Here is a 13,026-nt window from a genome sequence, read left to right on the forward strand (position 1 = left end):
TTTAAAATCTAAAAGTATAGCCTCAAAGACATATACCTTTTTTTAAAAAGGTATAAAACCAAACTTTTACAATACAATATTTTACAGATTTAAATTTGTAATACAAATTTCATGAATTTACAATGAGGTCTTTTGGTACTGCACTATCTACAAATTTTTATACGAAAGATATATGAATCTAACTTAACAGAGTCAGAACATACAAAGTCCCAGCGCTTAGCATTGTGCTTAGCATATAACAGATACTCAGTAAATGTTTAACTAAATCTGAATTATTTTTGTTCTACAGTTAAATTTGTACACTGTTAATCTGACTTAAGACGTAAGGAGTTGTACTTCACGGAATTTGAATTGCACTCACTTGATGAATATAATAATTTTTGTCTGGGTAAAGAAAGACTGAACCTTCTACCAAAAAGTCGTATTTTAAAAAGACGCATAGAGTTTATCACAAACTTACATTAATAACACAGGCATCTTTAGCATGGCCTTTATCTGTAATGTAACAGCCAATAGGAAATCCAGGATTACAGTACCTCTGACCATCTTCAACATCATAACACCATGTTACAGGCATATTATCCACAATCCTACACACAGAAATGAAATTCAAGTTAGAAATCACTAAAAATGATTAATATTACTGCACAAACATATGTTATCACTTCATAAAATTTAAATGTCTCTAAGTGCCTTAAGACATAAAACTACAATCAAAGAATTTTAATAAAATGTAGTATTTCATAAATAGCATTATGCCAATATCTGATACACTGTAGTGAAGAAAAAAAATTTATAGCTGAAACTATAAATGTATGTAGGAAAGAAAGTTTAATTGATTGCAATTGCTAATTTAACAATATCATTATCTAGACACCTAAATATAATATACCTTAAGCAGAACACTCAAAAGCTCTAAATTGGTACAAAAACAATATATCTAGTTCCTCAGTAAAACTTTATAGTGTGGTATAAAAGCAAATGTCTTTAATTACTCAGGCAATTCAATAAAAAGGAGAAGAATATAACTGCAAGATATGAAAAAATATTCAACTTAAGGTCCAGATGGAAAAGTAAAAATTTATAATTGTGTAAATCCAACTTACGTCTAAAAGAAAAGCTATGACAAAGCAAAAGAAACATCTTTCAAGTTCTGTAGCGAAAAAGAACTTTTTAAACAAAAAAGAATAAAAGTAAAGATAAAGTCCTGTAGCACTGTATAACTACATTAAGTCCAAGCATGTGGTCCCCTATGCCCAGAGCACCGTGCAGGATACAAAAAAAAAATTACTAAAAATATACTAGCTGTATTACAGTCATAAGACAACACTCCAGGGCATGTTTTATTTGCTAATTAATGTATGCCTGAGGAAGTAAAATTATGGTTTTATATTCCCCCAAGGTGAACATTAATGACCTAATAAAACATGTCTCGTCACATTTAAATGCTATTTAATAGTACCCAAAGTACCAAGTTTTAAAATTACCTATACTACTAAGTTGTTTATTATTATAACCAGCAGGCTAGTGGTTTCCATGACAAAAACTATAAAACATTAGAAGCATGAAGGCAATGCTATATAGAATAAATAATTCAGATTTTCTGGAGGCCTAAAGAATCAGTTAATTGCTTCAATTTGTTAAAGGATGAAGTTCAATCAATGAACATATACTAGTAACATTAAATATCTTTATGCTATCATATCAGAGAAGGTACTACAAAAAAATTATAGTGTTAGTTACATAATGAGAAATTAAGTGGCAATTTAGGTTTTTTAAAAAGCAAACATCCGGGCTGACCCGGCAGTGACACAGTGGATAAAGCATTGGCCTGGGATGCTGCAGACCAGGTTCGAAACCCTGAGGTTGCTGGCTTGAGCTCACCAGCTTGAGTGTTGTGTTGCCGGTTGAGCCTGGGATCATTAACATGACCCCATGGTTGCTGGCTTGAGCCCAAAGTCTCTAGCCTAAACAAGGGGTCTGTTGAAGCCCCCTGGTCAAGGTACATATGAGAAAGCAAACAATGAACAACTCAAGTGCCACAACTACGATTTGATGCTTCTCATCTCTCTCCATTCCTGTCTCTCCCTGTCTGTCCCTCCCACCTTGCGTCTCTCTGTCAGTCTCTCTCTCATGCTTAAAACAAAACAAAACAAAAAAACACGTGCACTCTCATGTTAATCGCAGCATTATTCACTGTGGCCAAAACATGGAAACAACCAAAGTGCCCTTCAATAGAGGACTGGATAAAGAAGATGTGGTACCTATATACAATGGAATACTACTCAGCCATAAGAAATGATGACACATTGCCATTTTACAACATGGATGGACCTTGAGAAAATTATACTGAGTAAAATAAATCAGAAAAAGCTATATGATTTCACATACAGGTGGGATTTAAAACTGAGACTCATGGACATAGGTAAAAGTGAAGTGGTTACCAGGGGCAGGGGAGTGTGGAAGAGGGGGTGAAGGGAAGGGAGTAAAGAGGGACAAATATAAAGAGATGGAAAATGATTTGACTTTGGGTGATGGGTATACAACATTATCAACAGTTCCAATGCTATAGAAACGTTTACCTGAAACGTAAGTACTCTTATTTATCAATATCAGCTTGTTAAATTTAATTTTCTAAATAAAACTAAAAAAAAAGAAAAAAAGAAAAAAAATGGGAAAAATTAAACAATTTATGAAGGAAAACAAAAAAAGAAGTAAACTTAGGCTGATGATAGAGTAAGCTAAGAAGTTCTTCAAATTATTTTCTAAAGGTCCAAATGAGAATTAAATGCATTCATCAACTTAGATAAGAAAATTAACTATTGTTAATTAACTATTCTCTATAGTGAGAATAAGTCAGTACATTAATATTCTTTCATTTTAATTATTCAAAAGATAGTTGAAATATTATGTGTAAAATTATGGGTCATTGATGCCATGAATGCTATTCAACTATGAAAAGAATGAAGTGTGTGTGTGTGTGTGTGTGTGTGTGTGTGTATGTAAAGGTGTGTTTTACATGGACAATGCCTGTTTTTTTCAATGAAATGATCAAATTGCAGAATGTGTATAATATTTTTGTTGTGATATTTTTATAATATACGCACCCTTTCATATACCTGCATATTTATAGAAAACATAGAAACATACATAAGAAATAATAGTGTTACCTCTGGGGAACATGATTAAAGAAGCTAAAGGTTGGTAGAAGACTTTTACTTTTTATTTAGTATTTTTCTGTACTGCTTGTATTTTTTTCACAGGCTTATATATATTGCTTTATAATTTAGAAAATGACTATGCTCTCTCCAAGATGACTTAGTGCAAAGGTTAATAAGACATGCTTCATTCACAATAAAATTCAATAACAGAACACCATACCTTTTAATGTCTTTCAGATTTTTAAAGGTGCATGCTTTTTTATCTGTCAACTCTGTCATCTATGCTCAAAATCAAGTTACACAGTAAAAACTTTCTGAAGTCACGAACAGAAATATACTTAATTTATAGTGCAAATAAATTCACCAAAGTGAATCAACATTTTCCACGTTCTAGATTCAACTACAAAACCATAGTCATCAGCACTTTTCCAGTTTCTTTTTTTAGGCAGAAATACTTAAGTTTGCAAATGATACACTTATCACTAGTTGTTTAATCAACTGTGGTAATAAATGCTTCCTAACTTGGTAAACTATAATATTTTAAATTATTTATTTTTCTTTTTAAGCATCTTTTTTTTAAGATTTCATTTACTGATTTTAAAGAAAGGAGAGGGAGGGGGAAAGGAGTGATGGAGGGAGGAAGAGAAAGAGAGAGAGAAGGGGGAAGGAGCAGGAAGCATCAACTTGTAGTAGTTGCTTCCTGTATGTGCCTTGACCAGGCAAGCCTAGGGTTTCAAACCGGTGACCTAAGCATTCCAGGTTGATGCTTTATCCACTGCACCACCACAGGTCAGGCATTACTAAACATTTTGGCATCAAAATAGTATCTATGTTGTAATAACTGCATCATAAATTAGTTAAAAATATTTCTAAGTACACTGCTTACAAAAATTAGGGAATCAGGAAATGTGCAGATGCTCCAGTACTTTCAGTCTCTGTATAGAGCATTTTCACCAATGAAATTAAAGTTGGTTTTGCATCTCATTTGCATAATCAAAACAACTTTCTTTGACTTGTTTGCTTTTATGATGTTCTTGTTTTATAAAAAAATGCCTTTTTTTATTGCTTCATATTCATTTCAAAATATCCCCTAATTTTTGTGGGCAGTACACTTTACTGTGAGGAAGTTACTAAAAAGCTGTTATAACCTTTAGGAGCAAGACTCTACCTAGACAATATTCTAAGAATAGAGGATAGAAGAGATAGCTAAAAATCACCTGTAGGCCTTAAGCGTCATTCTTTCATTTGATCAAAAAATGAGCAGCCGTTAGAAAAAATAAAGATGAGCGGGGCTAATATGTAAATGTAAAAGCTGAGCCTTAAATTTGATTTTAAAGCAGGAGTCGGGAACCTTTTTGGCTGAGAGAGCCATGAACACCACATATTTTAAAATGTAATTCCATGAGAGCCATACAATATGTTTAACAGTAAATACAAGTAAATGTGTGCATTTTATGTAAGACCAACACTTTTAAAGTATAATAAGTCTCTGAATTCTTTTTAATAACATTGTTATGCTGTTGCTAACCAGTGATGAATAAAGTACTTCTTACCATTAATGCGACTTCTGGTACTGCATGGTTTTGCTGATGGCTTTGTAGTCTACGTGGTGAGGTTAAGCTTCATGCAGGCGTTGAGACTTCCATCTGTTAAACGTGATCGTAGGTTGGTCTCAATGTTCTTTAGATGTGAGAAAGACTGCTCACATGCATACGTAGAGCCAAACATTGTCAGTACAGCAATACTCACATGCTGCAGTGTGTGGTATGTGATGGGAAGGGCATTCCAAGTTTTTCCACTTGTGTTTGCTCACCAACTCTGCTTGCTGTCATGCCAGTCTTTCCAAATCTTCATTCAGTGACTTGAACTTATTCACCCACATGTCTGAGGCCTTCAGGTCAGCAGCTTGTGGCTCAAAATCTTTGACGGAGACACTGCGGATATAACTCAGGTCCATGCTGTCCACTGCACACTCGTGTGGAAGGGTGATGAACTTAAAAAGACAAGTGCGCTCACAAAATTCTCCAAAGCGCGCTTTGAATGACTGCAGGAGATTAGATGTGAAGCCCACTAGCTGCTGGAGATCAAGATGCTGAGCAGGGTCACTTGCTGTTGCTGCATCTTTAAACTCTCCCAGTTTTTCAAAGTGTAGTCAACGACCTGTTTCAATATCCACGATGAAGAGTTCCAGCTTGTTTTCAAATGCAAACACTGCTTGTTGAAGGGATAAGACTGTATTTACAACGCCTTGCATTTTCACATTGAGCTGGTTCAGATGTTCAGTCATTTCCATGAGATAGTAGAACTTCAGGAGCCACTCAGTGTTAGCTAACTCAGGATGCTCGACATTTTTCATTTCAAGAAAAGTCCGGATTTCGCTCAGACAAGCGCGAAACAGCTGAGCACCTTCCTTTTGACAACCAACGCACATTGCTGTGCAGAAGCAGACCAGGATAATTACTTCCAACTTCATCCAGCAGTGTTTTAAACTGGCGATCATTTAAAGCTTGGGCAACAATAAAGTTGACCACCCGAATAACCAGCAATATCACCTTACCAAGATGCTCACCACACATCTGAGAACAAAGTGCCTCCTTATGTAGGATGCAGTGAAAACTTAGGATGGGTCTCTTTTCATGTTCACGAAAAAGCGCTACGAATCCTCCGTTTTTCCCCACCATGCACGGAGCACCATCAGTACACACTGATATAAGTTTATCCATCGGTAGATTTTTTTCTTTAGTGAACTCAGTGAAAGACTTGAGTAAATCCTCCCCTCTTGTTGTCTCTTTCATAGGCAAAACAGCAAGACTTTCCTCACATAGTGTGTCACTGACAGCATACCTTGCAATCACACTGAACTGGGATAAATGGCTTACGTCTGTTGACATCTAAAGCAAGAGAAAAGAATGGTGCTGCATTTATGTCCTTCACTGTGTTGCCTCAATTTGATTTGCCATCATGATGGTACGATGGTGAACAGTTCTTGCCGAATAAAAGAGGTATGTCTTTTATTCGTTTGATTATCTTGTCTTTATCCAAAAAATCGTCAAAAAGTTCATTAGCAACATCAAGCATGAATGTTTTGGCATACTCCCCATCTGTGAATGGCTTTCTGTTTCTCATAATTGCTAAAGCACCAGCAAAGCTAGCCAAATTCCAGTCACCTTGTTGGGTCCAAACACAGAGTTGCTGCTGACTAGCTTGCACTCTGCACAGTAGCTCTTGACATGCTTTCTTCCTGCTGTTCCCTGCTGGATATTTCGATGCAAATGTAGTATGGCGTGTGTCGAAGTGCCGCTTTATATTTGACCATTTCATCGACGCAATTTTATCATTGCATATTAAACACAGTGCAGAACCTGCTCTCTCCACAAAGGTGAATTCCTCTGTTCATTCCCGCTGAAAAGTACGATACTCCTCATCTTTTTTCTTTTAGCCATCTTCGTCAAAAACGTTTCTGCAATTAGCTAGCTGACTACTTGATTAAAAGGAGGGAAGTTTATTTTCTGACCTCACAACAACCTGAACAACCTGTGTACATTACGCATTATCCAATAAAAATTTGGTGTTGTCCCGGAGGACAGCTGTGATTGGCTCCAGCCACCCGCAACCATGAACATGAGTGGTAGGAAATGAATGGATTGTAATACATGAGAATGTTTTATATTTTTGTTGTCATTTTTTTTATTAAAGATTTTTCTGTGAGCCAGATGTTCCCGATCCCTGTTTTAAAGGCTATAATGAACAATTTGAAGCAAAGACGAAATACCACAGGAAATTTCAAATACTTATGAATAAACAAATGTATCTCAAGCTATATCAATTCAGCACTTAAGTAATATTCTCACTGTAGCTTAGAGGAAAAAAGCTCTTGGTTTACTAGAAACCAAAGAAATGAGGAGATGGAGAAGACTTTCAAGTTCCTGTTTACACTAAGGGCCAGATAAGAAAGGATCTGACACAAGCACAACGTGCAAGTTTCCTTCCTTGTAACAGAGCTCTGCATGAGGAACTCATTTCTGCATGGTTCAGGTGTATACTACCCAGGTCTGGTTAATCAGAGTGAAACCCACTAATCACACACTAGCACATGAATGGACAGGTGACCCAGGTTGCCCCTTCCCTATGACTTTTTTGTTCTATGTATATGGAAAGGAGGAGAAAAAACAACTCAGGAGGCAAGAGGCAATGAGTGGCTCCAACCATATTATCTGAATCACAGGATTTGGTCATGTCCAAACTGAGATCAATGGTTCCTAACCTCCCTGGGTGTGGCAAATGGGTCAATATGAGATACCGATAGGAAAAACATTCAAAAGGAAGTACATGAAGATAATCATCTTGTTCACCACCTCTAGCCCCTTATATATTTTAGAAGAGGCAAAACATGTAAATCATGAACCCATACAATAGACATTTGTTGGCAAACATCTAGAAGAATAACAATGGTTACATTTGAAAAGCTGAATTTTGATAGTTTGGACACTATATAACAACAAGTAAATACTATTTTGGAAGTGGAAATGTTTTTTAAATGCTTTCTGATTATGATAGAAACTGGTAAAAATCTTGTTAATGCTACATTATGTTTATAAAATAAAAGACAGGTTACATAATATAGAAATATTTTATTTGAAATAGGTACTACCAAACATCAAACAAAGATAAATTTTGTTTTCCAATGGTCTTTGGCATAGTATACAAGAATTTTTCTAGAAGACTGATCTGGGTACTTTCCCCAAAACATCAATATGCTCTTATTAACTATGTTTATATGGTTAAAGAAGTGTTCCACATACCAAAACAAGTACCAGATATTAAAATGATCTAAGCACAATTAAAGGATAATACTTTAAGCTGTCAATCTCAGTAATCCGCATGCAAAAAGTCACTACTTCATGTTAAAAAGGGATATCAATTAATTGGCTATATTTTATAGTCGAAGTAATTTACACACTCAGTGAAACAGGCTTCATCTTGAAAAGGAAAGAGTCAAAACTCCAAAATTTCCATGTCTTACCAGTGATGTTGATAATTCAGCAGCATGCTTTTTTTCAAGAATTCCAATTTCTGTTTGTCTTCAGCTTTCTCTGTGTGGTATGTTTTTGTACAAACAAGCTTACATTTCTCCTCCTTATTAAATGTAAACTATTAAAATAAAGTAGAAAGAAATTAAGTAAAAATATCTAGTTCCTTCATACCTATACCATAAACAGAGTAAAAGCACTGGTCTCATTAATTATTTAAGTGCATTAATATTGATAACATTTAAAAATTTGCAATAGCTCTATCAGACTTAAACTCAGTCTTACTGTTTCTCTAAAAACTTACCATCTAACCAGTCACCAGAAAAAAGTCAATAAAATGTTTTAAATTTTAAAAAAATTAAAAAGAAAATTTTATCAATTTTTTTTTTGAGAGAGACTGAGAGAAAGAGAGAGGGACAGATAGGGACAGACACGGAGAGAGATAAGCATCAATTCTTCATTGCAGCACCTTAGTTGTTCACTGACTGCTTTCTCATATGTGTCTTGACTAGGGGGCTACAGCAGAGCAAGTGACCCCTTGCTCAAGCCAGTGACCTTGGGCTTCAAGCCAGTGACCTTTGGGGACAACTCAGTGACCACTGGATCATGTCTATGATCCCACACTCAAGCCAGCAACCTATGCTCAAGTTGGTGAGCTCATGCTCAAGCTGGTAACCTTGGGCCTTGAACCTGGGTCTTCTGTGCCCCAGTCTGATGCTCTATCCACTGCGCCACCGCCTGGTCAGGCTATCATTTTTTCTTTTGATAAGTAACCATTTGTATTTTTATTTTTGATCATGTCAATCTACCTACCTTCTAAATGCAGAAGAATTCTAGAGGGCAACAAATCTACATGTAGGACAAAATGGAACATTGGACTCTTCATAATAATGTCTCCTGACAATGTTTATAAAACTATACAGATTTAAAGGTTTTCTAGTAATAACCAGAAAAGTGTTTATGTCCCTATATTCATTTGGTAGACATTTGTTAAATGCTCCCTACAGCAACAGGTAATGGAGATTAAGCAGGGAATAACATGAACTGTGATGTTACAAGTCAAATTTGGATATCTAAAATCATATCTAAACGTGATTTTTTAAACTCACATTTGAAATAATTTGTCAATTTTCAGGATCTTATTTAATAATAAAGTTGAAACAGTCGAGTTGAAATAAAAATTGTTAATTTTTTAAACCAAAGTTTAAAAACTAAGGATTCCTACAATTTTGGAGTCTAAAATATATTTCATGTGTGTAGAATAATGATATTCACAACATACTATATAATGTAGGTTTATTATTTCATGGCCTATTTATGTCTTAATTTAAAAAACAGATTTCCTAGTATTCTAGAGGCTATAATTTACTAAACTATATATAGTCCATAACTGTACCTTTTAAGAAATTTGAACTTTATTACAGGGTGTAAAAAACCCCCCACATATTTCAATTTTAAGTAGTCCATCCTTCTGTATATCATTTATTAAAATCCTTACACCAGTTTCTGTGCGTCCGCTGACAAAGGATTTTGTGAGTAGTCCGCTGCTGCCACCTATCCGCCAAGAGTTTTGCTCTGGCTGCACTGCTAATCCTATAAGTATAGCACTATTGGATATTTCTAACCTTATATAAACCTTGTAGGTTCCTTTTTAAAGAATGGACATTAAAAAAACAATAGTATACATACTAAGGAATCAGTGGATACGTATCAAACTTAAATTAAGCAGAAATAGACATTTTAAGTTACACCCAATGTGGTCAAATCTTACACCTCAGTCCAATGCTCACTAGGTTTAGGCAATTCATTATGAGTTCACAGTAAAGGAAAACAGCAAACCTAAAGATGACATTTAATCATAACAATAAACATTTATTACCTCATGTAATCCTCCCAACAATCCTAAGAGGCAGTCTCCTTACTGAATCCTCATTGTCCTGACCTGTTAGCAAGGAGTGCTCCATGGCTTAGTGCTTAGAATTCTCTTCACTATTTATACTTACTCCCTCAGGGATCTGATCAATTCTGGCTTTAAATAAATACCATCTACACACTGATGATTCTCAAATATATGTATATACTAGGCTGAACCTCTCCTCCAAACTCCACACGTATATTCAATTGTTATCATCCCTACTTGATGCCTAATATCAACTTCACACTTACCTCGTCCAAAACTAACTCTTACCCATTCCCCCTAAACCTCTTTCCACAGACTTTCCCATCTTAGAAAACAGAACTCCACACCCTACATCAGGGGTCCCCAAACTTTTTACACAGGGGGCCAGTTCACTGTCCCTCAGACCATCGGAGGGCCAGACCATAAAAAAAACTATGAACAAATCCCTATGTACACTGCACATATCTTATTTTAAAGTAAAAAAACAAAATGGGAAATACAATATGTAAAATAAAGAACAAGTAAATTTAAATCAACAAACTGACCAGTATTTCAATGGGAACTATGCTCCTCTCACTGACCACCAATGAAAGAGGTGCCCCTTCTGGAAATGCGGCGATGGCCAGATAAATGGCCTCAGGAAGCCGCATGCGGCCTGCGGGCCGTAGTTTGGGGACCCCTGCCCTACATCATATCCCTCAGCAAATTCTGGTGGTCTCACTTTCACAATATAGCCAATTTCTGAGATTCTGAGCACTTCACAACCCTTACCCCTCTATCTCCATGGTCGAAGCTATTATCAGGTATAAATATCTTGATTACAAGAATTTCAAAAGGGGTCTCTCACTTCTCTCCTTTCCAATGGTCCATTCTCAACACAGCAAACCTAGTGATCCCATTAAATCTAAGCTGACTTAAAACTCTCCAATACTGCCTGATTAAGCAGTGGCACAGTGGATAGAGCATTGGCCTGGGATGCTAAGGACCCAGGTTCAAAACCCAAGATCCCTGGCCTGAGAGCAGGCTTACCAGCTTGAGCACAGGATCATAGATATGACTCCATGGTCGCTGGCTTGAGTCCAAAGGTTGCTGACTTGAAGCCCAAGGTCGCTGACTTGAGCCCAAAGTTGCTGGCTTAAGCAAGGGGTCACTGGCTCAGGTGGAGTCCCCCCAGTTCAAGGGCATGTATGAGAAAGCAATCAATGAACAACTAAAGTGCCGCACTAAGAGCTGACACTTATTATCTCTCTCCCTTCCTGTCTGTCTGTCCCTCTTTAAGAAAACAAACAAACAAAATCTCTCCAATGCTAATCATCTCACACAGATATAGAGTCAAAGTCTTTACAGTGGCCTATGAATCACTATATTATGTGGTCCTGTTATTTCTTTGCTGTTATTTCCTATTATTCTTCATCTTGCTCACCTGCTGGAGTTTTCTCTGTACCTTGAATACACCAAGTTAGCTCACATCTCAGGACCTTGGCATTTGCTGCTATCTTTATCTAAAATGTCTTTCCCTCCGATATGCACATGGTTCACTCTGTTACATGCTTCAGGTCTTTTGCTCAAATGTCACCTTTCAAATGAAACTTTCTATGGCATGTTAAAACTACAAATTCTCCAACCAACTTCCCTGATTTAGTTTCAATAGTTTTTACGTGAGCAATTAATACACTATATGTTTCTCTCTCTCTCTCTCTCTCTCTCTCTCTCTCTCTCTCTATATATATATATATATATATATATAAAATTTATTTATTTTGTATTTTTCTGAGGTTGGAAACGGGGAGGCAGTCAGACAGACTCCCGCATGCGCCCGACCGGGATCCACCCGGCATGCCCACCAGGGGGCGATGCTCTGCCCATCTGGGGCGCCGCTCTGTTGTAACCAGAGCCATTCTAGCGCCTGAGGCAGAGGCCACAGAGCCATCCTCAGCGCCCGGGCATTCTTTGCTCCAATGGAGCCTTGGCTGCGATAGGGGAAGAAAGAGACAGAGAGGAAGGAGAGGGGGAGGGGTGGAGAAGCAGATGGGCGCTTCTCCTGTGTGCCCTGGCCGGGAATTGAACCCAGGACTCCCGCACGCCAGGCCGACGCTCTACCACTGAGCCAACCAGCCAGGGCTGTTACTATATATTTTAATAATCATTTGTTTTCTTCTCACCATCAAAGCATAAGATCCACCAAGGCAGATTTCTGTCTTGTTCACTGCTACATCCTACACCTACCATCGTGCCTGTCTGGTACCTGAAAGGCATTCAACAGATGTGTTAACTAGTGAATGAGTGAATATGGTGGTTAGACTTAAGAGGAGAGTTTATGATCCTATGAAAAATGTAGCTCTAGCCTCACGTGACACAATGTCTTACACTGTTGTTTTTCTGACCTCCACTGAAATCATAGATAAAAGAGGGCAAAGCAGATCTGGGATTTTGTTGTGTTGCTGTCTGTTACCATTGCTTTTACTACAGATCTAAAATAAGGCAAAATTCTTTGAAAATAAAGGACAAGGACTCAATATTGAAATCAATATTAAATTATTACTGCAAAATATAAGTTAATACATTTATGGCTGGCTTGGAAAAAAAGAAATTGATCTCTTAGCCCCATGTTTGTTAACCTATGCCTTGGTGTTAAGAAATTATCCGCTCTGTCATTTTAAAAATGGGGCTTAAAGAATTTATTTTAGCACAAATCTTGATCCTAAAAAATTCTAGGAAACACACGGATGTTAGGTGCATATCTTTCTCCATTTAAAACTACTTCTTCTGTGCTATTTTACCTCAGTTTCTAGGGCAAAATTAAATCTGAAAAGCACTAGGCCTAAAAGAAGGGTCTTATGCATGGTGGGCAAGTCATGATCTTTACACATAAATAAATGTACCCAAAAATGGGGTCCCACTGTGAAAGTAATTTGCCTTTCAAGGTTACTTCCAA

The 13,026-nt window shown here is 36.8% G+C and overlaps 1 protein-coding gene across 1 annotated transcript in view; it reads right to left on the reverse strand.

Moving 5' to 3' along the window:
* The window catches only part of TM9SF2 (transmembrane 9 superfamily member 2), a 69,395-nt gene that overhangs the window by 35,137 nt on the left and 21,232 nt on the right, over positions 1-13,026 (reverse strand). Inside the window, exons 4-5 of the mRNA XM_066237322.1 lie at positions 8,185-8,312; positions 461-590 (exon numbers count right to left, since the gene is read on the reverse strand). Of these exons, the coding sequence (XP_066093419.1) occupies positions 461-590; positions 8,185-8,312 (258 nt within the window). The remainder of the gene's footprint in view (positions 1-460; positions 591-8,184; positions 8,313-13,026) is intronic.

Source organism: Saccopteryx bilineata, chromosome 6 (genome assembly GCF_036850765.1).
Source record: "Saccopteryx bilineata isolate mSacBil1 chromosome 6, mSacBil1_pri_phased_curated, whole genome shotgun sequence".
NCBI lineage: Eukaryota > Metazoa > Chordata > Mammalia > Chiroptera > Emballonuridae > Saccopteryx > Saccopteryx bilineata.